This window comes from Oncorhynchus clarkii, chromosome 23 (genome assembly GCF_045791955.1).
Source record: "Oncorhynchus clarkii lewisi isolate Uvic-CL-2024 chromosome 23, UVic_Ocla_1.0, whole genome shotgun sequence".
Lineage (NCBI taxonomy): Eukaryota > Metazoa > Chordata > Actinopteri > Salmoniformes > Salmonidae > Oncorhynchus > Oncorhynchus clarkii.
Window position 1 is genome coordinate 24,698,086 of NC_092169.1, and position 23,012 is coordinate 24,721,097.

At 42.6% G+C, this 23,012-nt stretch overlaps 1 protein-coding gene across 1 annotated transcript in view; it reads left to right on the forward strand.

Moving 5' to 3' along the window:
- LOC139381631 (PDZ domain-containing protein 7-like) overlaps positions 1-23,012 on the forward strand; it is a 47,372-nt gene that overhangs the window by 19,624 nt on the left and 4,736 nt on the right. The window contains exons 8-14 of the mRNA XM_071125296.1: positions 7,443-7,676; positions 8,295-8,467; positions 10,669-10,760; positions 10,966-11,057; positions 13,462-13,530; positions 16,827-17,528; positions 22,565-22,665. Of these exons, the coding sequence (XP_070981397.1) occupies positions 7,443-7,676; positions 8,295-8,467; positions 10,669-10,760; positions 10,966-11,057; positions 13,462-13,530; positions 16,827-17,528; positions 22,565-22,665 (1,463 nt within the window). The remainder of the gene's footprint in view (positions 1-7,442; positions 7,677-8,294; positions 8,468-10,668; positions 10,761-10,965; positions 11,058-13,461; positions 13,531-16,826; positions 17,529-22,564; positions 22,666-23,012) is intronic.

Consider the following 23,012-nt stretch of genomic DNA (forward strand, 5'->3'; position numbering starts at 1 on the left):
TGAAATTAGTTATTAGAAAAGCACAAACAAAACATTTTCCATCATATTCCCTCCTCTTATCACTCAATCTGTGATAATTACTATTACATTTTATAGGTAAGCCTTAGCTTATAGCTTCTATCATAGGATTCTATACTTTTATTGAAGTAAGGCAAATCAACACATAAAACCAGACAATTCATAATTTCAAAACCTTCATTCTGGGTTGTATAATTCTTCTTGTAAAACCATGGCTTAAGACATTCACTTCATACAGTTACACATATGCTTCATTACACAATTTCATTGATGGATTCTGGCAATGACATTTCCCGCTGGAGCTTTTGTCGTGAGTGTCATGTACTATAGATTTTGCAGCGTGCAGATCTCCACAATCATCCCGATACCTCAAAATCAGTTAAGGGCACAGTTGTCCACCCCCCTCCCTCCCGGCACTCATTCTTCTGCCATTTCAGTTGTTCCCAATGGCACATGTTAAAAGTGGATGGCCCTTGATAATGTCCCGATTTTCTCTCACCTGAGCCACCACTGTCCTTTACAGTCCACTATGTCTTGTTAATTTTCCTACTAGTACACCAGCAACATGAGAGAAGTTTGACCGGATCTCTCTCCATGCTCACTCCACGTGGACTCATGTGGCATGAGAGGCATGAGAGAAAAGGCAGTTGATAGCTTTGATTGGATGTGGTGTACTGGCTGCTGGCACGGACTCAGGTCGCATGGTAGAAGTGATGAAGGACTATAGTGAATGCCATTGTCACCATTACTTCAGCCGGTTCGAGGGGGTGAGGTTCACACTGTTCTCGGACGATTTATCCCTTCATGCATCTAAATACCATCTGTGGTCACCTTCACCATAACCTCGAGAGAGGACAGACCAGAACAACAGTTTAGTTTAGGGCATTTCTGATTCAGGAAATCCAGAAAAATGATTTATTTTATGACACATTTTTCACTGTATGACAAATTATTACTACTACCAATATTCTTAATACAAATGTCTTAGACAAATGTCAAAGAGAAAAACAACACAGTTGAAACAATTTTTTTCCCTAAAATTGGCTTATACTCCATGGCAATCTCACTGCAGAGTTACAGGGTGAGGAAGTCAGAGGGCCAATCCTTTTTTGTTGAAGCAAGACAAAAACAAAGTAAACAAAACAACAGCAATATACTTCTGGTAATGCCCCCTTTGGACACATGACTTACATCGTGATTCATGCATCCCCAAAAAACAACGCTGCCTGTTAAATCAAAATAACAAATATAATTAGAATTACAACCCATGATGACTCCATCTTAACTTAATTGTATCCCATATGGTAATTCAAGGAATAGTAAAAAAGACTAAAGACAGGTGTCCCATATTCAGGGGCAGTGGTCACTCTCTCTCTTTCTCTTGTTCCCGAATCACACACAGGACTGTTGATAAATTCTAAACTTATTTCTAATTTTCTAATGTTTACATAGCCCATTTAAATCTCACCCAATGGCTCTAGTCTTTCTAGCGAGGGCGATCAGGTCTCGCCAGGAAGTCAGAACAGAGGTCATTCAAGCCTGTTAAGTGATTGTTTGTTTCCCTGTACCTCAGACATGATTGAAAGATATTTCAAACATTTTGTGTATCTGATTTACATTGGGTTTTTCAGTACATTTCTTATGAAGGTGGGTTGTGTGTGGGTGTGTGTGGTAAAAATTGTTGGATAAAAACAAACTAAATGGCCATTCCTTACTTAATTTGGGAGCTATCTCAACAGCTGGATTCGGGCACCTTTACACTGCACAGTACACAGTCTCAATAACTGCTCTCCTAAGGCACCTGCCTCAGGAAGCCCCTCAAAGGGAAAGACACAGAACCAATGTAAAACATAGTGGGGAGAACAAGTATTTGATACACTGCTGATTTGGCAGGTTTTCCTACTTACAAAGCATGTAGAGGTCTGTAATTTTTATCATAGGTACACTTCAACTGTGAGAGACGGAATCTAAAACAAAAATCCAGAATATCACATTGTATGATTTTTAAATAATTAATTTGCATTTTATTGCATGACATAAGTATTTGATCACCTACCAACCAGTAAGACTTCCGGCTCTCACAGACCTGTTAGTTTTTCTTTAAGAAGCCCTACTGTTCTCCACTGATTACCTGTATTAACTGCACCTGTTTGAACTCGTTACCTGTATAAAAGACACCTGTCCACACACTCAATCAAACAGACTCCAATGAGGAATGATCATGAGGAAGGTGAGGGATCAGCCCAGACCTGGTCAATGACTTGAAGAGAGCTGGGACCACAGTATCAAAGAAAACCATTAGTAACACGCTACGCTGTCATGGATTAAAATCCTGCAGCGCACGCAAGGTCCACCTGCTCAAGTCAGCGCATGTCCAGGCCCGTCTGAAGTTTGCCAATGACCATCTGGATGAATGGGAGAAGGTCATGTGGTCTGATGAGACAAAAATAGAGCTTTTTGGTCTAAACTCCACTCGTCGTGTTTGGAGGAAGAAGAAGGATGAGTACAACCCCAAGAACACCATCCCAACCGTGAAGCATGGAGGTGGAAACATCATTCTTTGGGGATGCTTTTCTGCAAAGGGGACAGGACGACTGCACTGGATTGAGGGGAGGATGGATGGGGCCATGTATCGCAAGATCTTAGCCATCAACCTCCTTCCCTCAGTAAGAGTTTTGAAGATGGGTCGTGGCTGGGTCTTCCAGCATGACAACGACCCGAAACACACAGCCAGGGCAACTAAGGAGTGGCTCCATAAGAAGCATCTCAAGGTCCTGGAGTGGCCTAGCCAGTCTCCGAGTCTGAACTCAATAGAAAATCTTTGCAGGGAGCTGAAAGTCCGTATTGCCCAGCGACAGCCCCGAAACCTGAAGGATCTGGAGAAGGTCTGTATGGAGGAGTGGGCCAAAATCCCTGCTGCAGTGTGTGCAAACCTGGTCAAGAACTACAGGAAACGTATGATCTCTGTAATTGCAAACAAAGGTTTCTGTACCAAATATTAAGTTCTGCTTTTCTGATGTATCAAATACTTATGTCATGCAATAAAATGCAAATTAATTACTTAAAAATCATACAATGTGATTTTATGGATTTTTGTTTTAGATTCTGTCTCTCACAGTTCAAGTGTACCTATGATAAAAATTACAGACCTCTACATGCTTTGTAAGTAGGAAAACCTGCAAAATCGGCAGTGTATCAAATACCTGTTCTCCCCACTGTATAAAAAAAGACTTGGTTGTGGACATTCCATACGTCCTGGAAGAGTTTTCTGCATCTTGGGCATGAAGTCTTGATAAACCCATGCGCATACAGAATTATACTTCAGACACATCAGATGATACAGTGTCCCGTCAAGCTGAATAGGCACCATTTAAAGTAAACAGCCCCAGAGCTCCTCACTTGTAATCATTGTCATTTTGACCTGTTGCATTCACATACAGTTCTGTACAAACTGTCCCTGGTACATAAACTAGTCAAAAAATGAAACATGCTAGGGCCTTCAAAAGGTTGGTGCAGGATTATCTGCTCAATATTCATTACTAAAAACATTTACTTAGATCTACTTATTCTGGACACAATTCCATGTAATGGAAACAGATTATTGTTTTAGATGACATTACTTACTTAAATCAATGGACACAGTTCTATGTAATGGAAACAGATTATTGTTTTTTATGAAATTACCTTCTTACTTAAATCACTGGTGCCTCTCAAACTATAGAACTCAGTAATAATAATTGGAAATTGTCAAAAACGTGTCTTATTCAATTAATGATTCATACCTCTGTCACAAATTTCTCCACTGTGTCCCTTATAGCCTGTTTGAGTTCAGTGTTTACTGGTGGCTATCTATTGTTCCACAGGAAGCTTATCTCTAACCCAAACACCAGACAGCGGCCTCTCATTTAATATCAGTACCAATGCTCAATCCTTCTGTTCGTCATGTGACCTTGTATTGAAACATTCACTTCTTCAAATTACTAAGACATTCCATTATTAGAGTGCTATCTGAAAGCTAATTACCATTCACTTTGTTACTTTCACTAGTCTCCATATCTGTTTCCCTCAACTTGGACTCCCTTCCCAATAGGAAAACCTTCTCAATCTTATACACTCTGATCACACTTTATGTTTCATACTTATTAAATGTCCATTATTTCAAAATGTATTACCAGTGAGGTGAAAATGTCATAATAGTTTCTAGTTGTATTGGTTACGGGTAAGTCAAGTCCCGTACAATGCTTTAACCTTATCTTTATCACATGATCCGTGATGGACCCTGAACATTTCTCAGAATACTTTTTTACTTTACACCACTTACCTACGTCTACGAGTGGGTGTGCAAGTTGATTATTATTATTTATATTGTTACTTGATCATCTCTAGTAAACCATTCCAATCAGTATTATGTTACTTTATCTCTAGTAACCCATTATACATGTGTGTTACATCACAAATTCCTCCTCTACACCAGTGTTCCAGTCCTACAGGGGTTTAAATATTCACTCTAGTGTTCTATTTAACAGCATATTCAGAATAATACTCTCTTCTTTAGTATCTCCACACAAAATCCCTATTTAACATTATATATCTTTAGTTATTCACGTCCACACCACCTACAACGATCACAGCGCAGCAGCCCGAGAGGTACACATATCATGTTCTCGAGGAAATGTCAGTGTCCGTGGGCATCAATGAACTTCATTGTCTCCAGCCCTTATCCATCTCAGCTGTTGCCCTCTGAAACATTTCAATGGCTTCTCGTGTCAGTGCTCACTACCTGTAGATCGATGGGCGGTGGTGTTCACTATATGTATCTTCAATGGTTCCTTGTGGTTTCTCGACCACATAGACACGACTCTTATAAATGCCTACAGACAATTGTCAGTGGGGCCTCCTGCCCTCACTCTAGCCTTCTCCTAAGACTAGCTTGACGCTACTTCCTATACATTTATAATAACCGTAGATAACGTAATAGATTGGAAAACTCAGCTAATAGAACTGGTTGGGGAATTCATTCAGACACGCACAGTAATCTCCCATATTACCTCTTTCACACCCAAGCTAGTCCCCTGACAGCTCCCATTCACTCAGTACTTAATAGTCTTACTATCCTAATTTCACTCCTTTTATTATCCAAATTTCAATCAGTTTAACACGTCCTTTCACACTCACACAACTTTCACATCCACATTCACTTAGTACTATTCCCAAACACACTCAGTAATCTCCCTTATTACTCCATGTACCTCTTCAATTATTCTCTTGTCGTTACTTCCTATGCAACATACAGTCGGGAGAACAAATATTTGTTACACTGCCGATTTTGCAGGTTTTCCTACTTACAAAGCATGTAGAGGTCTGTAATTTTTATCATAGGTACACTTCAACTGTGAGAGACGGAATCTAAAACAAAAATCCTGAAAATCACATTGTATGATTTTTAAGTAATTAATTAGCATTTTTGACATAAGTATTTGATACATCAGAAAAGCAGAACTTAATATGTGGTACAGAAATCTTTGTTTACAATTACAGAGATCATTCGTTTCCTGTAGTTCTTAACCAGGTTTGCACACACTGCAGCAGGGATTTTGGCCCACTCCTCCAAACAGACCTTCTCCAGATCCTTCAGGTTTCGGGACTGTAGCTGGGCAATATGGACTATATCTCCTATACATATAGAATAGCACCTTGTGTTAGTCACTGCAGAACACGTACTGTAGACACTTCTCTTATAAATGCCTACAGACAGCTGTCAGCGGGGCTTTCCATGGTACCGTTACTTGCTCTCGCTGTAGTCTTCTCTCTAGGTCTGTCATATGTAGCACCACCACGGTTCTTTCATAGTCTCTACAGTCGCCATAGTCTCTACAGTATCTATGTTCTTTATAGTATCTATAGTCTCTCGTCTCTATAGTCTCTGTGTCTATAGTCTTGCCGCATACATGTAGAATGACAGACGCACTTTCCCACATTATTATGCACATTTCAATCAGCTTACTATCGGAATTTCAGTCACTTAACTAATATTCCTTAACATCCAAATTTCATTATTTTAATATCCAGATTTCAATCAGCTTAATACTTTCCACACACACAATATTCACATAAACATTCACTATACTCACACATCTCACATCCACATTCTGGAAGAAAACCTGATGGAGTCTGCAAAAGACCTGAGACTGGGACGGAGATTTGTCTTCCAACAAGACAATGATCCAAAACATAAAGCAAAATCTACAATGGAATGGTTCAAAAATAAACATATCCAGGTGTTAGAATGGCCAAGTCAAAGTCCAGACCTGAATCCAATCGAGAATCTGTGGAAAGAACTGAAAACTGCTGTTCACAAATGCTCTCCATCCAACCTCACTGAGCTCGAGCTGTTTTGCAAGGAGGAATGGGAAAAAATGTCAGTCTCTCGATGTGCAAAACTGATAGAGACATACCCCAAGCGACTTACAGCTGTAATCGCAGCAAAAGGTGGCGCTACAAAGTATTAACTTAAGGGGGCTGAATAATTTTGCACGCCCAATTTTTCAGTTTTTAATTTGTTAAAAAAGTTTGAAATATCCAATAAATGTCGTTCCACTTCATGATTGTGTCCCACTTGTTGTTGATTCTTCACACAAAAATACAGTTTTATATCTTTATGTTTGAAGCCTGAAATGTGGCAAAAGGTCGCAAAGTTCAAGGGGGCCGAAGACTTTCACAAGGCACTGTATGTACCCATGATAGGGCTCCTATGTAATTCTGATAGGGCTTCTATCATAGTTACATAGATGCCCTATGTCCAACCAGCTCTCATAGTCTCACGTCAGAATTCGATGTTCATCCATGTTGAAGTTGTTACAAAGTGTTTAAAGTTAAGTTCAGGCATTAACTCCAAATGGTTAAGGTAAGAGTTAAGGTTTGGGATAGGATTAAAACCCAAATCCCCAAAATATATTGTATTACTGGATTTTAACTTTCAACCTTTGGAATCAGAGGCAGATGATTACAACCATTTGCCATTCCCATCCACAACACCTGAAAGAAAAACCCAACTTGAAGGTAACAGCGCTCACTGTTGCCCCTAGTGGCTGGTTTCCATGTCATCTCCCGACATCCTCAGACATGGATGGATGTCGAATACTGACTTGTATCATGGGTGACCAGGCTTTCTGTCAGTTTTCCCTGACCTAAGGCCCACACCAAAGTTTCCTGGGGATTGCAGGGCCTTACTTGATTTGACCGTTCCCCCTAACCACCAAAGGACAAGCAACAGCTGCAGAAGAAGTGAAGAGTAGGCAGAGTGCTAGTCACGTCAGATCTAGTATTCAAACTCAACAGTATCAAATAAATTAATACAGTATATTATGATGTCACTTCATGAGGTGGTGCATTAACCTTGATCTCTATCTATGCTGCTCCCTCAGAGGACAAGCAGAAGAAGAAGAAGCAGGGAAAGGAGAAGAGTGCAGGAGAGAGAGAGGGCAGCAAGACCCTGCAGCGCTCCAAGACCTTCGTCAGCCTCCTTTTTAAGAGAGATGCACGGAGAGACATGTCCAGGAACAGGAGAGAGAGAGACACATCACGGGACAGTAGAGAGACAGGGACAGGGGACTCCCACAGGGGTCGATTTAAATCACACTCCCACCATGCTGACAAGGGTGAGAGGACCAAGATACACTGGCACAACTTTATAAAAAGACACATCCTACATTCACTTGGACAACCACACAAACACATGAATGCATGCATGTTAGCAATCAGACACACAAAAGCACCAGTCCTTCCATCTCAGACTGGAGACCTTCACGCCCATATCCCTGTTCAACCCTGACCATAGCCACGACCCTAACCCTAACCCTAGCTTAATGCCCAGATCCCGGTTCAACCCTAACCATAGCCTCGACCCAACCCTAGCTTCATGCCCACATCCCGGTTTAACCCTAACCATAGCCTCAACCCTAACTCTCAACCACAACCCTAACACTAACCTCACTGTGCAACCCAAGGTTTGATACCAGCACAAACAGAAACCCTCTTTAACCTAACCCCACTGGCTATTACCTCTACCAACTCGCTAGCGTCGCTAAACAGATGTCTCCTAATCACTCTCTAGCATTTTACTAGCATTTACTACTACTCACTCAGTAGCTCTGTAATTTTGTGGTTCAGAGAACAAGCACATTTTCTGTCGCTGTGTTATTTGACCAATGTCAACGTTCATTGTGTGATCATGTTGTTCTATATATCCCCGGATATCTGTCCCCCTGACTCCCTAGATAAAGAGAGGGGTCGTCCGTTCCAGCTGTTGACGTCTCCAAGGGAGACCCGTGCTGGGTTGAAGGACAGCAGCCCCCTGCTTCACCCTGATACCCTGGGAGAAGTGGAGAACATGGCCAGGAAACTGCTCAGTCAGGACGAGGTCACTGCAGTCATGAGACACTGTAAGCGGGTAAGTCACTGAGCCAAAATGTCAGACTGAGTGAAACACTGTAAATGAGGACTGTTCTGAGCTGTAATGGCTAATGGAGACATTTTAAGAGTAAATTCTGAACCAAAATGGCAGACTGAGACACTCGGAGAGGGAAAATGCTGAGCTGTAATGACTGTCATAAGACAATGCAGGTAAGTGAGTTCCTGAAACAAAACAGCATATTGAGTGAGACACTGCAGAGCTACTGAGCCGGAATGGCTGTCTGAAACAGTGCAAGGGCCAATCCAGAAACAATTCCTTGCCCCTCTTCCTAGACCCTACCACTTTGATGTCCGTAGAAATGAAAGATATCGGACATACAGAAACAAAAATAACAAAGCAAGAAAATAACATTATTTCAATCAGGCACTTGTGTGTGTGTGATGCGGGGCTGGATACGGTGCGGGATGTCACGAAATGGTCCCTTGAAGTCGTCAGGACATTGAGTTATGGTCCCCTAGAGGTTCTGTCTACAGTAGTTCCCTGTTGGTGCTGGGGTCGTCCCTGAGGACGTTTTGTCTTGCTCCCGGTTTGTCCCGGGAATGTTTTTTCAGGTCATTCTTGTAAGGTTGTGTCATGGTCCCTGGAGGTTTTTGGACGTCACCTGATGGTTGCATAGAAATGCCCCCCCCCACCCCATTTAAAAAAAAAAAAGTTCTACCCAGGGCACACACACCCTAGTTTCATTACACATCACCCCTTGTTACTGTTCCCAAGCCCATCAAAGCCCTGATTGGTGAACTGTTGATCCAGTCACAGCTCGCTGTCTTTTGACAATGAAAGCTTCTAACTTACATATTTGACACACTTGTGTAACTTTATTCATACAGTAATTGAATATTATTATTTTATGTTCTGAAAACATAGCAACCATGTTCTGTGTATGTTTGGTGTGACATTGATGGGAATATTCTCCCAGCCCTCAGAAAACTAGACACAGGAGTGTTCTTGCAATGTTCCAATGAAACATGTCTAACATGTTATATTCTGAGAACAGTCAGTGAATGTTTGGTTTTGTTTGACATTAAGGGAATGTTCTTCTAACTTTAACACCAAAACATGTTAAATAGTTTCTTAGGAGGTTTTAACTAACATACATAGAATGTTCCCCCAACTAACGGAAAACTGGACACTCAACATCAGGGGAACATTACAGGTAACATAATAGAAACTTTATCTCCCTAGAATTGTTAGCTGGGATGAGCCTTTCTAGTGGATTTAAGCAACGTTCGGACACGTCTTTCTGGCAGCCTTCATGGCAGGGATCAGTTATTTTTGCCTCTGGCGCACAGCTTGGTTCCTCTCAATTTCAGACATACAGTATCTACCACTTTCGGAGCAGATAACAGTGAACAGACTGTACCCATAGTACTGTAGACTGATGAGTTTCATGTAAAGTATGGTTTCCTGTGTGTGTCTGAATGTCTGACAATGATCGGTGTGTCCGCCGGCGTCTCAGACAAAAGACAGATTTTCCCGGTCATTTATAGATGTAGGATCTTCATTTGAGCCAGTTTGCGACAGCAGAAAAATAATCCTGCAGCAACAGGAAATGTGAATTATTGTGTGGATTATAATTAATGGACATTTTTGTAGGGGTTGATACATACATTTTTCGTTAGGGCAAATCAAGTCTGAAACTCAAATACACTACAAGTTGAATTTCCTATCTGCAACAAAATAGTGATGAAATTAAGACCCAACATCTGTCTGACAAGGGTCAAATATCGGCCATCATCTGATCTCGCTCTCCCAGTCTAGTGATATTTTTTGCAATTTTTTGCTTTAAGGGTTAGCGATATGTGTCTGATATTGTATGTATGTTTTTAAATAAACAATGCTTCTGATGGAGCTCCTCTCTTTCTCTCTCTCTCCCTCTATCCGTCACACTCACTCGCTCTACTCCTCACACCAAAATGGTCAACTCCTCAGCTTTTCCTTCAGAACGCTGCATAAGCTATCAGGGTGGCATCATCTGTACCTTGTCTCAAATCCACACACGTGCATAGTGGGTAGAGGGAAGGGAATAGAGGCTTGACCTAGGGGTAAATGTTTTAAGATGAATACTGTGAATCTTCTCTCACCTGTCCAGTTGTTTCAGATGTAGGAAAGGAAAACAACATTATTTATTATAGACTATTAAGATGAACCCTCTCTCTTTCTCTCTCTATCTGTATCAGTTTATGTTGGAGTGTGTGGTGGAGGATCTAGTACACCCTCTACTGGCCATACTGGACCGACCTGAGAAACTACTACTGATACGAGAGATCAGGTGTGTGTGTGTGCGTGAGTATGTCCGTCCGTCCATGCGTGTGTTTACATGTGGGATGTTTGTGTGTGTGTGTGTGTGTGCTGTATGCTAGTGTGGTTAATGTACTCCATGGTGTGTCACTATTACTGATACGACAAAGCAGGTGTGTGTGTGTGTGTCTGCATGTGTAGTTCCTCTCACCAATCCTCTCTCTGTGTCTTTCCAGGATGCTGATCCCTCCTACAGAGCTGGGCCGTTTTGACAGTATTGTCATGCCCTTTGAACTGGAGGCCTACGACATACTGAAGAGCCGCTCATGTAAGAACATCAAAAATATCCGGGGCGGCAGTCTGTTTCTGCTCTAGTGCTAACTCCTTATAGAAGAGGCAGGTGGCAGCGGGAGGAGGTAGGGAACTGGTCTGTCTGCCCAATATAAAGGATCATAGCATAAATAGAAAAGTACAGTTGAAGACATTTAGGTTGCAGTCATTTAAACTGGTTTTTCAACGACTCCACAAATTTCTTGTTAACAAACTCTAGTTTTGGCAAGTCGGTTAGGACATCTACTTTGTGCATGACACAAGTAATTTTTCCAACAATTGTTTACAGACAAATTATTTCACGTATAATTCACTTTATCACAATTCCAGTGGGTCAGAAGTTTACATACACTAAGTTGGGTGTGCCTTTAAACAGCTTGGAAAATTCCAGAAAATCATGTCATGGCTTTAGAAGCTTCTAATAGGCTAATTGACCAAATTTGAGTCAATTGGAGGTGTACGTGTGGATGTATTTCAAGGCCTACCTTCAAACTCAGTGCCTCTTTGCTTGACATCATGGGAAAATCAAAAGAAATTAGCTAATACCTCATAAAAAACATTGTAGGCCTCCACAAGTCTGGTTCATCCTTGGGAGCAATTTCCAAATGCCTGAAGGTACCATGTTAATCTGTACAAACAATAGTACAGAAGTATAAACACCATGGGACCACGCAGCCGTCATACCACTCAGGAAAGAGACACGTTCTGTCTCCTAGAGATGAACGTACTTTGGTGCAAAAATTGCAAATCAATCCCAGAACAACAGCAAAGGACATTGTGAAGATGCTGGATGCTGAAAACGAGTCCTATATCGACATAACCTGAAAGGCCGCTCAGCAAGGAAGAAGCCACTGCTCCAAAACTGCCATAAAAAAGACAGGCAACGGTTTGCAACTGCACATGTGGACAAATATCATACTTTTTGGAGAAATGTCCTCTGGTCTGATAAAACAAAAATAGAACTGTTTGGCCATAATGACCATTGTTATGTTTGGAGGGAAAGGGGGAAGCTTGAAAGCCGAAGAACACCATCCCAACCGTGAAGCATGGGGGTGGCAGCATCATGTTGTGGGGGTTCTTTGCTGCAGGAGGGACTGGTGCACTTCACAAAATAGATGGCATCATGAGGAGGAAAATTATGTGGATATATTGAAGCAACATCTCAAGACATCAGTCAGGACGTTAAAGCTTGGTCGCAAATGGGTCTTCCAAATGGACAATGGCCCCAAGCATACTTCCAAAGCTGTGGCAAAATGGCTTAAGGACAACAAAGTCAATGTATCGGAGTGGCCATCACAAAGCCCTGACCGCAATCCCATATAATTGTTTTAATTTTTATGAAAAAGCATGTGCGAGCAAGGAACCTACAAACCTGACACAGTTGCACCAGCTCTGTCAGGAGGAATGGGCCAAAATTCACCCAACTTATTGTGGGAAGCTTGTGGAAGGCTACCCGAAACGTTTGACCCAAGTTAACCAATTTAAAGGCAATGCTACCAAATACTAATTGAGTGTATGTAAACTTCTGACCCACTAGGAATGTGATGCCACCAACAAAATGTTGAATATTTGGGGCACGCAACCATCGCAGCTCTGCAGATTTTGTTGTGAGGATACAGAATCAATAGACCATTTGTTCTGGTATTGCCCTCAGGTAGCCTGTTTCTGGTCTCAGGTTCAGGAATGGCTAAAAAAGCATAACATTATTCTAAAATTGACCCTAGAAATAGCATTGTTGAGAGATCTGGAGAGACCTGGTCATTCAATTGCAAACATACTAATACTCTTAATAACCTGTGGATTCCATTCGATTAGATACATTCAAATTGTACTGTATGTTAAACATCACAGCATAGTTGAAAGATATATGGCTCGTAGAAATCAGAAGAGGGTGGCCAGCAGAGAAAGGTGGGATGGGCAGAGAGAAGCTGAGGGTTGGGATGTGGAACTGGAGACAAGTGGGAGTGGAGTTTCTGACGGTCAGAGATAAATGTCAAAATAAACCCCCCCAAAAATATGTTTTGAATGACTGTTATATCCCATGCCTGTTTGCCTCAGGCTGAGGTAGAAGCAGGTGCTTGTACGTGTTTACACATGCATTCAAACGCACTCATGTGCACACACTCGGACACATACACATATGTAAATAGCGCCACACATGCACTCAAACACATACAGTCGGCCTTGCTGTTTTGATTTTTGTTGTCCTTGATGTCTTTTGTTTGTTTGCACTGTTGTTTTCCTTAGTTGTTGTCTTTTGTTCATTTTGTTGGTGCATTGGTGGACAGTGGCATGGTGGTGGGAAGGGGTTGGGGGGGAGTGGAGGGAGAGTTTTGTTGGGGGGGTAATGTTTTGTATTCTAGTATTGTATGTTTAAATCTTTGTTGTGTTCTCGTCCTCAGTGAGGTCTCCTGTCCTGCGCTCTCCTCGCAATGGAACCCCTCGACGACACCTCATCACCCCCATACCAGGTCTCTCTCTGTGTGTGTGTGTGTGTGTGTATAATGCCCCCTCATTCCCCCATCCCTCCCTCTCTCTCTCTCTCTCTCTCTCTCTCTCTTCACCCACTCTCTTTCTTTAACCGCTCTCCTCTGCCTGATCCCAATAGGATATTATATAACCAGAGAACTTATCCTCCTCCTCCTCATCTCTTCCTGTCTCTTCTTCTTCTCCTCTTTTCATATCTCCTCTCGCCTCCCTCTTTTTCCAGTACATCTCATATCCTGTCTGACTGAAACACCTGCTCAATATCCAATATCCATTTCATACACATGCAGCACACACACAGGGACGGCCCTAGAGTTTTGGTGGTCCCTAAACAAAATGTTGTTGGGGGGCCCCCACCTCGAGGTCAAAACCTTTTAGTGGCCCCCGTCTTGACGGCAGAAAGAAAAAAAGGTATGTTTTAGAGTTCATTTCCAGTAATTCATCACATTTTGCAATGAGGTGCAGAGAAAATGTTGCAGTTTCAAAGCAAGTTTGCTGCAATTTTACACATTTTGCCATGGATCTGTGGGATAAATTCGCTACATGACAGATAATTTCCTGCAATTCTACACATTTTGGCAAGGGCCGGAGAGAAGATTTAGATATATTCTAACAAATGTGTTGAAATTCTACACATTTTTCCATAACCTATGTCATGTTAATATGATATTTGCGTGAGAGTGACTACCAAAATCAATGGGGGACCCCTGGAGGTCAAGGCCCCTGGGCATGTGCTCTTCGAGCCTGGTTGATAACTCAGCCATGATTACTACAAGTTTATATAGCTAGCTAAACTAACTGACTAAAAATGTTAGCTGACATGCATGGGTTAATTGAGCTAATTGAGTGACTGCCAGTGACTGACATAACAAAAGAAAAATAGCTGATGCACAACAACATTTTGAAATTGCACATTGTGTATTCTACTACTTTAACTTTTTAACTGTAAGACCCCGACTGAGCTCTTGAGACCCCGGGGTCTAAGCATCCGCTTATGTCGCTTAGGCCCAGCCCCGGCCCTGCACACAAACACACACACACACACACACACACACACACACACACACACACACACACACACACACACACACACACACACACACACACATGCCTGTGTCAGATGACTTCAGTAGGAAGGCTTGTATTACGTCTCTGTGAGAAACACAAAAGCCAGAGAGGAGCAGTGCCAAGTCATAGACATGCGTGGGCTGACTGCATGGAGCCTTTGAAGCCTTTCTCAAACTAGACCAATTCAAGAGTCAGACACAGTGCATGTGTGTGTGCATACCTTAAAAGCTTCTCAAACTCTCTCTCCATTCAAGAGTAAAAAACGCAGAGGGAAGGCATTTTCTACCGCCGCCACCCCGGCCATCTAGCACTCAGAGGTGAGGGGTTAAGGGGTTGAAAGGTCAGCTGACTCCACCAGGGCGGAAGAAAACGGACATGTCAAACACAGCCAGTGAGTTCTGACAGGTCAGGGTGATGACCTCCGATAGAAATATGCAGATTGGGCCCTTTGGTGAATGGACTCCATTTTGTAAACTCCCACACAGTGTCACTGCCAAACAGACGGTTGACCAGTGCTAGGAAGGTTTAGAACTATAGTACAATACAGTGGGTCTTCTGGGGTTAAAGGGAATGAGTGAGTGTCGGTGTGTGTGTGTGTGTTAATATGTGTGTGATAACATGTACAGTGGGGCAAAAAAGTATTAAGTCAGCCACCAATTATGCAAGTTCTCCCACTTAAAAAGATGAGAGAAGCCTGTAATTTTCATCATAGGTACACTTCAACTATGACAGACAAAATGAGAAAAAAAATCCAGAAAATCACATTGTAGGATTTTTAATGAATTTATTTGCAAATTATGGTGGAAAATAAGTATTTGGTCAATAACAAAAGTTTATCTCAATACTTTGTTATATACCCTTGGTTGGCAATGACAGAGGTCAAACATTTTCTGTAAGTCTTCACAAGGTGAAGAATTAATTCCTCCATGCAGATCTCCTCTAGAACAGTGATGTTTTGAGTTTGTTGCTGGTCAACACAGACTTTCAACTCCTTCCAAAGATTTTCTATGGGGTTGAAATCTGGAGACTGGCTAGGCCACTCCAGGACCTTGAAATGCTTCTTACAAAGCCACTCCTTCGTTGTCCAGGTGGTGTATTTGGGATCATTGTCATGCTGAAAGACCCAGCCACGATTCATCTTCAATGCCCTTGCTGATGGAAGGAGGTTTTCACTCAAAATCTCACAATACATGGCCCCAATCATTCTTTTCTTTACACGGATCAGTCGTCCTGGTCCCTTTGCAGAAAAACAGCCCCAAAGCATGATGTTTCCACCCCCATGCTTCACAGTAGGTATGGTGTTCTTTGCAACTCAGCATTCTTTGTCCTCCAAACACGACGAGTTGAGTTTTTACCAAAAAGTTATATTTTGGTTTCATCTGACCATATGACATTTTCCCAATCTTCTTCTGGATCATCCAAATGCTCTCTAGCAAACTTCAGACGGGCCTGGACATGTACTGGCTTAAGTAGGGGGACACGTCTGGCACTGCAGGATTTTATTCTCTGGCGGCGTAGTGTGTTACTGATGGTAGGCTTTGTTACTTTGGTCCCAGCTCTCTGCGGGTCATTCACTAGGTCTGGGATCTGTGGTTCTGGGATTTTTGCTCACTTGTGATAATTTTGACCCCACGGGGTGAGATCTTGCGTGGAGCCCCAGATCGAGGGAGATTATCAGTGGTCTTGTATGTCTTCCATTTCCTAATAATTGCTCCCACAGTTGATTTATTCAAACCAAGCTGCTTACCTATTGCAGATTCAGTCTTCCCAGCCTGGTGCAGGTCTACAATTTTGTTTCTGGTGTCCTTTGACAGCTCTCTGGTCTTGGCCATAGTGGAGTTTGGAGTGTGACTGTTTGAGGTTGTGGACAGGTGTCTTTTATACTGATAACAAGTTCAAACAGGTGCCATTAATGCAGGTAACGAGTGGAGGACAGAGGAGCCTCTTAAAGAAGAAGTTACAGATCTGTGAGAGCCAGAAATCTTGCTTGTTTGTAGGTGACCAAATACTTATTTTCCACCATACTTTGCAAATAAATTCATAAAAAATCCTACAATGTGATTTTCTGGATTTTTTTCTCATTTTGTCTGTCATAGTTGAAGTGTACCTATGATGAAAATTACAGGCCTCTCTCATCTTTTTAAGTGGGAGAACTTGCACAATTGGTGGCTGACTAAATACTTTTTTGCCCCACTGTATATTTCCTCTCCAGACTACCATGGTGGTTTTCAGCTTCAGCCAGCCAAGGACTTGGGGAGAGACCGTCAGCTGATGGAAGACCTAGAGAGACTACGTGTGTCTGGCCTCCAGGGTGGTCTCCTGCCCCCTTCCCGTGCTTTCACCCCCCTCTTGGATGTCCCCATGGACAGCTACACCCACCACACCCCACGCTCACGCTCTCCGAGCCCCTCACCCCCCAATTGGCTCCTCACAGAATCCCCACACACTACCAGACGGCAACCTCAAACCAACCACTCTCCAAATAGGCGAGAGAATGGTTTGTCCTGGCCCCGGCACTATGATGAGACCTCATTGCTGTCGGAAGATACCACTCCGGAGCGGGGGCGGTCACCGGTGAGGAACAAACATAATGGAAGGGTCAGGAGGGACCAATGGGAAGGCGGCCCTGAGAGGAAGGGAGGGATGGCCGAGGGGTACATGGAGGTGAGAGTACACTTACCCCCCAGGAACATTCAACCCACCCAGGCTCAGGTGCTTGAGCCTCCCCCACAGGACAGAAGCCCCTCGACAGGGAGGGAGAGGGTGGGACAAGGCCAGAGAGGGAAGGTGAAGCAAGTGAACAGACTTTCGCCAGGACGGTCGCAGAATGGTCACCATGGAAACGGAACACCTGTAGCCATTCAGGAGTATGAGATCACCACGGTGACCATCTCTAAAACAAAACAGTCTCTGGGTGAGTAGGCCTATTTGAGGGTCGCCAACTAATCTGCAGCCTGCTAGTACTCTACCTTACCAGTAGAGATCAGTGTTATTACATAACAATGGCCCTGTATAAAATAAACCCCTTGTAAGGCTGTATACAAAGTGTAACACATCTGATTCAACTGTCTTTTTATGATGTTCTATTTTTACATATATTTTTATTGGATATCCCCCCCAGCTCTACCGTCAACAAATGCAATAAATTCAATAAATATGGCACTTTACAAAACAAAAGCAGTTAATACGTTCTCATAGATCATCATATAGTGTTAAAATCCTACAATATTGGAAGGGAAGGTGCACATTTTCTAAGATTGATATAAATGCCCAAGCATATACTCACACATACTGTACATGTACATACACTGCCTTCAGAAAGTATTCATACACCTTTACTTATACCACATTTTGATGTTACAATCTGAATAAAACATGTAATAGTTTTTTTTCTCATCAATCTACACACAATACCCCATAATGACAAAGCAGAAACAGGTTTTAAGACATTCTTGCAAATGTATTACAAATAAAAAACAGAAATACTTTAACATAAGTATTCAGACCCTTTGCTATGAGACTCGACATTGAGATCAGGTGCATCCTGTTTCCATTGATCATCCTTGAGATGTTTCTACAACTTGATTGGAGTCTACCTGCGGTAAATTCAATTGATTGGATATGATTTGGAAAGGTACACACCTTTCTATATAAGGTCCCACAGTTGACAGTGCATGTTAGAGCAAAAACCAAGCCATGATGTCGACTGAATTGTTCGTAGAGCTCCGAGACAGGATGGTGTCGAGGCACAGATCTGGGTAACGGTACCAACACATTTCTGCAGCATTGAAGGTCCCCAAGAAAACAATGGAGTCCAGACCATGAGGGACAAGATTCTCCAGTCTGATGAAACCAAGATTGAACTCTTTGGCCTGAATGTCAAGCATCACGTCTGGAGGAAACCCGGCACCATCACTACAGTGAAGCCTGGTGGTGGCAGCATCATGCTGTGGGGATGTTCTTCAGCAACAGGGACTGGGAGACTAGTCAGGATCAAGGGAAAGATGAACGGAGCAAAGTACAGAGAGATCCTTGATGAAAACCTGCTCCAGAGAGCTCAGGACCTCTGACTGGGGCAAAGATTCACCTTCCAACAGGATAATGACCCTAAGCACACAGCCAAGACAACGCAGGAGTGGCTTTGGGACAAGTCTCTGAATGTCCTTTTGTGGCCCACCCAGAGCCTGGACTTGAACCTGATCGAACATCTCTGGAGTGACCTGAAAATAGTGGCGCAGCAACACTCCCCATCCAACCTGACAGAGCTTGAGAGGATCTGCAGAGAAGAATGGGAGAAACTCCCCAAATACAGGTGTGCCAAGCTTGTAGCTGTCACACTCGGACCTTAGATATCTCTGTTTTCTTTATATTTTGGTTAGGTCAGGGTGTGACGAGGGTGGGTATGCTAGTTTTTGTTTTGTCTAGGGTTTTTGTATGTCTAAGGGTTTTGCAGGTCTAGGTATTTGTGTAGTTGCCTGTCAGCACTCATTTTGTATAGCTTCACGTGTCGTTTTGTTATTTTGGTTAGTTTGTTCAGTGTTCATTCTTATAATAATAAAGAATGTACGCATACCATACTGCGCCTTGGTCCGATATGACGAACGTGAAAGTAGCGCCATACCCAAGAAGATTTGAGGCTGTAATTGCTGCCAAAGGTGCTTCAACAAAGTACTGAGTAAAGGGTCTGAATGCTTATGTAAATGTGATATTTCCTTTTTTATATATATACATTACAAAATACAAAAATGTCAATCGGTTTTTGCTTTGTCATTATTGGGTATTGTGTGTAGATTGATAAGAAACTATTTGATCCATTTTAGAATAAGGCTATAATGTAACAAACTGTGAAAAAAGTAAAGGGGTCTGAATACTTTCAGAATGCACTGTAAGTATTCACACCGCTGAGTCAATAGATGTTATAATAACCTTTTGGCAGCGATTACAACTGTGAGTCTTTCTTGGTCTCTAAGAACTTTGCACACCTGGATTGTACAATATTGGCACATTATTATTTTCCAAATTCTTCAAGCTCCATCAGTTGGAATGTTAGCCATTTGAAAGTCTTTCTATTGATTTTCAAGCTGATTTAATTCAAAATTGTAACTAGGCCACTCATGAGCATTCAATGTTGTCTTGGTAAGCAACTCCAGTGTATATTTGATATTGTCTTTTAGATTATTGTCCTGTTGAATGGTGTATTTGTCTCTCAGTATCTGCTGAAAAGCAGGCTGAATCAGGTTTTCATCTAGGATTCTGCCTTTGCTTAGTGCTATTCTGTGTATTTTTATCCTGAAAACTCCCTAGCCTTGCCGATGACAAGCATGCACATAACACGAGTGGTACAATTCTTAGTGATGTATTGTTGACCCCAAACATAACTCTTTGTATTCAGGACACATTTCTTTGCAGTTTTAGTTTAGTGCCTTATTGCAAACAAGATGCATGTTGTGGAATATTGTTATTTTGTACAGGCTTCCTTCTTTTCACTCTGTCATTTACGTTAGTATGGTGGAGTAACTACAATGTTATTGGTCCATCTTAGCCTACAATTTCCACGCCGCTGCGGAAATCTAATTAACATAATACAAAATTCCCCATCAAAGTCTGTCTGTTTAAGCTAGAAATATCTTTCCACCACTAGAAATATCAATCCACCACAACCGCCGATATCGCCCTTCTGCAACTGCAGTGAACAGTGGCAGAGCCTCAGCGGTGTTTGTCAGACCTTGAGACGTCCCGAAAATCAGTCTTCTCCCAAAAACGTTGGTTTGACAAGTCTTGTCTGAAGTCAGTACAGCCTCTTCTGCCAACTTCTGTCTACAGCTTCCGAACGGTTTGGGCTACTCACTAATATGACCCCTCTGTGGAAACCTGAGACTCTCCGTTTTGCTCTAGGACTGAAGGTCTCCGGTACCAGTTTAAAAAAATTAATGGAAGTATACATGGAGATAGTTTAGTGTCAAAAATAAAGGGATAAATACACGTAAAAAAAATATTTCTTATATCTCTCAGATTTTCTCATAAACTCAACAAAAAAAGAAACGTCCCTTTTTCAGGACCCCGTCTTTCAAAGATAATAAGTAAAAATCTAAATAACTTCACAGATCTTCATTGTAAAGGGTTTAAACACTGTTTCCCATGCTCGTTCAATGAACCATATAGAATTAATGAACATGCACCTGTGGAATGGTCGTTAAGACACTAATAGCTTACAGACGGGAGGCAATTAAGGTCACAATTCTGAAAACTTAAGACACTAAAGAGGCCTTTCTACTGACTCTGAAAAACACCAAAAGAAAGATGCCCAGGGTCCCTGCTCATCTGCATGAACGTTCCTTAGGCATGCTGCAAGGAGGCATGAGGACTGCAGATGTGGCCAGGGCAATAAATTGCAATGTCCGTACTATGAGACAGCGCTGCAGGGAGACAGGACGGACAGCTGATCATCCTCGCAGTGGCAGACCATATGTAACAACACCTGCACAGGATCGGTACATCTGAACATCACACCTGCGGGACAGGTACAGGATGGCAACAACAACTGCCTGAGTTACACCAGGAATGCACAATCCCTCCATCAGTGCTCAGACTGTTCCGCAATAGGCTGAGAGAGGCTGGACTGAGAGCTTGTAGGCCTGTTGTAAGGCAGGTCCTCACCAGACATCACCGGCAACAACGTTGCCTATGGGCACAACCCCACCGTTGCTGGACCAGACAGGACTGGAAAAAAGTGCTCTTCGCTGATGAGTCGCGGTTTCGTCTTACCAGGGGTGAAGGTTGGATTTGCATTTATCGTCGAAGGAATGAGCGTTACGCCGAGGCCTGTGCTCTGGAGCGGGATCGATTTGGAGGTGGAGGGTTCATCATGGTCTGGGGCGGTGTGTCACAGCATCATCGGACTGATCTTCTTGTCATTGCAGGCAATCTCAACGCTGTGCGTTACAGGGAAGACATCCTCCTCCCTCATGTGGTACCCTTCCTGCAGGCTCATCCTGACATGACCCTCCAGCATGACAATGCCACCAGCCATATTGCTCGTTCTGTGTGTGATTTCCTGCAAGACAGGAATGTCAGTGTTCTGCCATGGCCAGCGAAGAGCCTGGATCTCAATCCCATTGAGCACGTCTGGGGCCTGTTGGATCAGAGGGTGAGGGCTAGGGCCATTCCCCCCCAGAAATGTCCGGGAACTTGCAGGTGCCTTGGTGGAAGAGTGGGGTAACATCTCACAGCAAGAACGGGCAAATCTTGTGCAGTCCATGAGGAGGAGATGCGCTGCAGTACTTAATGTGGCCACACCAGTAATTACTGACTTACTTTTGATTTTGACGCCCCCTTTGTTCAGGGACACACTATTACATTTCTGTTAGTCATGTCTGTGGAGCTTGTTCAGTTCATGTCTCAGTTGTTGAATCTTGTTATGTTCTTACAAACATTTACACATGTTAAGTTACAAATAATAAACACAGTTGACAGTGAGAGGACGTTTATTGTTTTGCTGAGTTTATTTCACATGGTGAAACCTCTGAGCGGGTTCCTTCCTCTCCAGCAACTGAGTTAGGAAGGACGTCTGTATCGTTGTAGTGACTGAGTGTATTGGTACACCCTCCGAAGTGTAATTAATAACTTCACCATGCTAAATGGATATTCAATGTCTGCTTACATTTTTAAAATTAATTTGTAAAAATGTCTAAAAACACGAATCTACTTTGACATTATCGGGTGTTGTGTGTAGGCCAGTGAAACCAAATCGCCATTTTAAATTCAAGCTGTAACACAACAAATATGAAAAACTCAAGGGTTGTAAATACTTTCTGAAGGCACTATAAATACCCCTATAAATACATAAACTAAGTCTTGACTGAAGACTAGGATTACTAGTTGATTGGCTGGAACAATAGCCTGCACCTCCACTGGCCCTCTGTGTATAAACTCTCTAACTCTGCTCTATAGGTATCAGTATCTCAGGTGGGATGGAGTCCAAGGTGCAGCCTATGATCAAGATAGAGAAGATCTTTCCAGGAGGAGCTGCCTCTACCAGTGATGTTCTGAAGGTAAGCTTCTTTAGCAATATTAGGGCAGCTCATGTTTTAATCAGAGCTGCGCCCGATGAAACAGGGTGACGTGTTTAGCAGTTTTGGTCTGTGACATTTGTAAATGGCACTCTAGCTTGGTCTTTTGTGTGTGTGTGTGTGTGTGTGTGTGTGTGTGTGTGTTTGTGTGTTTGTGTGTTTGTGTGTTTGTGTGTTTGTGTGTGTGTGTGTGTGTGTGTGTGTGTGTTTATATCTCCAGTATGACTGATGAGGTACATGGGCTGGGCCAGGTAATGTACGGGTAATATGACTCAGCCAGAGTGTATTAATAGAAGGGAAGAGATACTGAATGAAGCAGGGGGATGAGG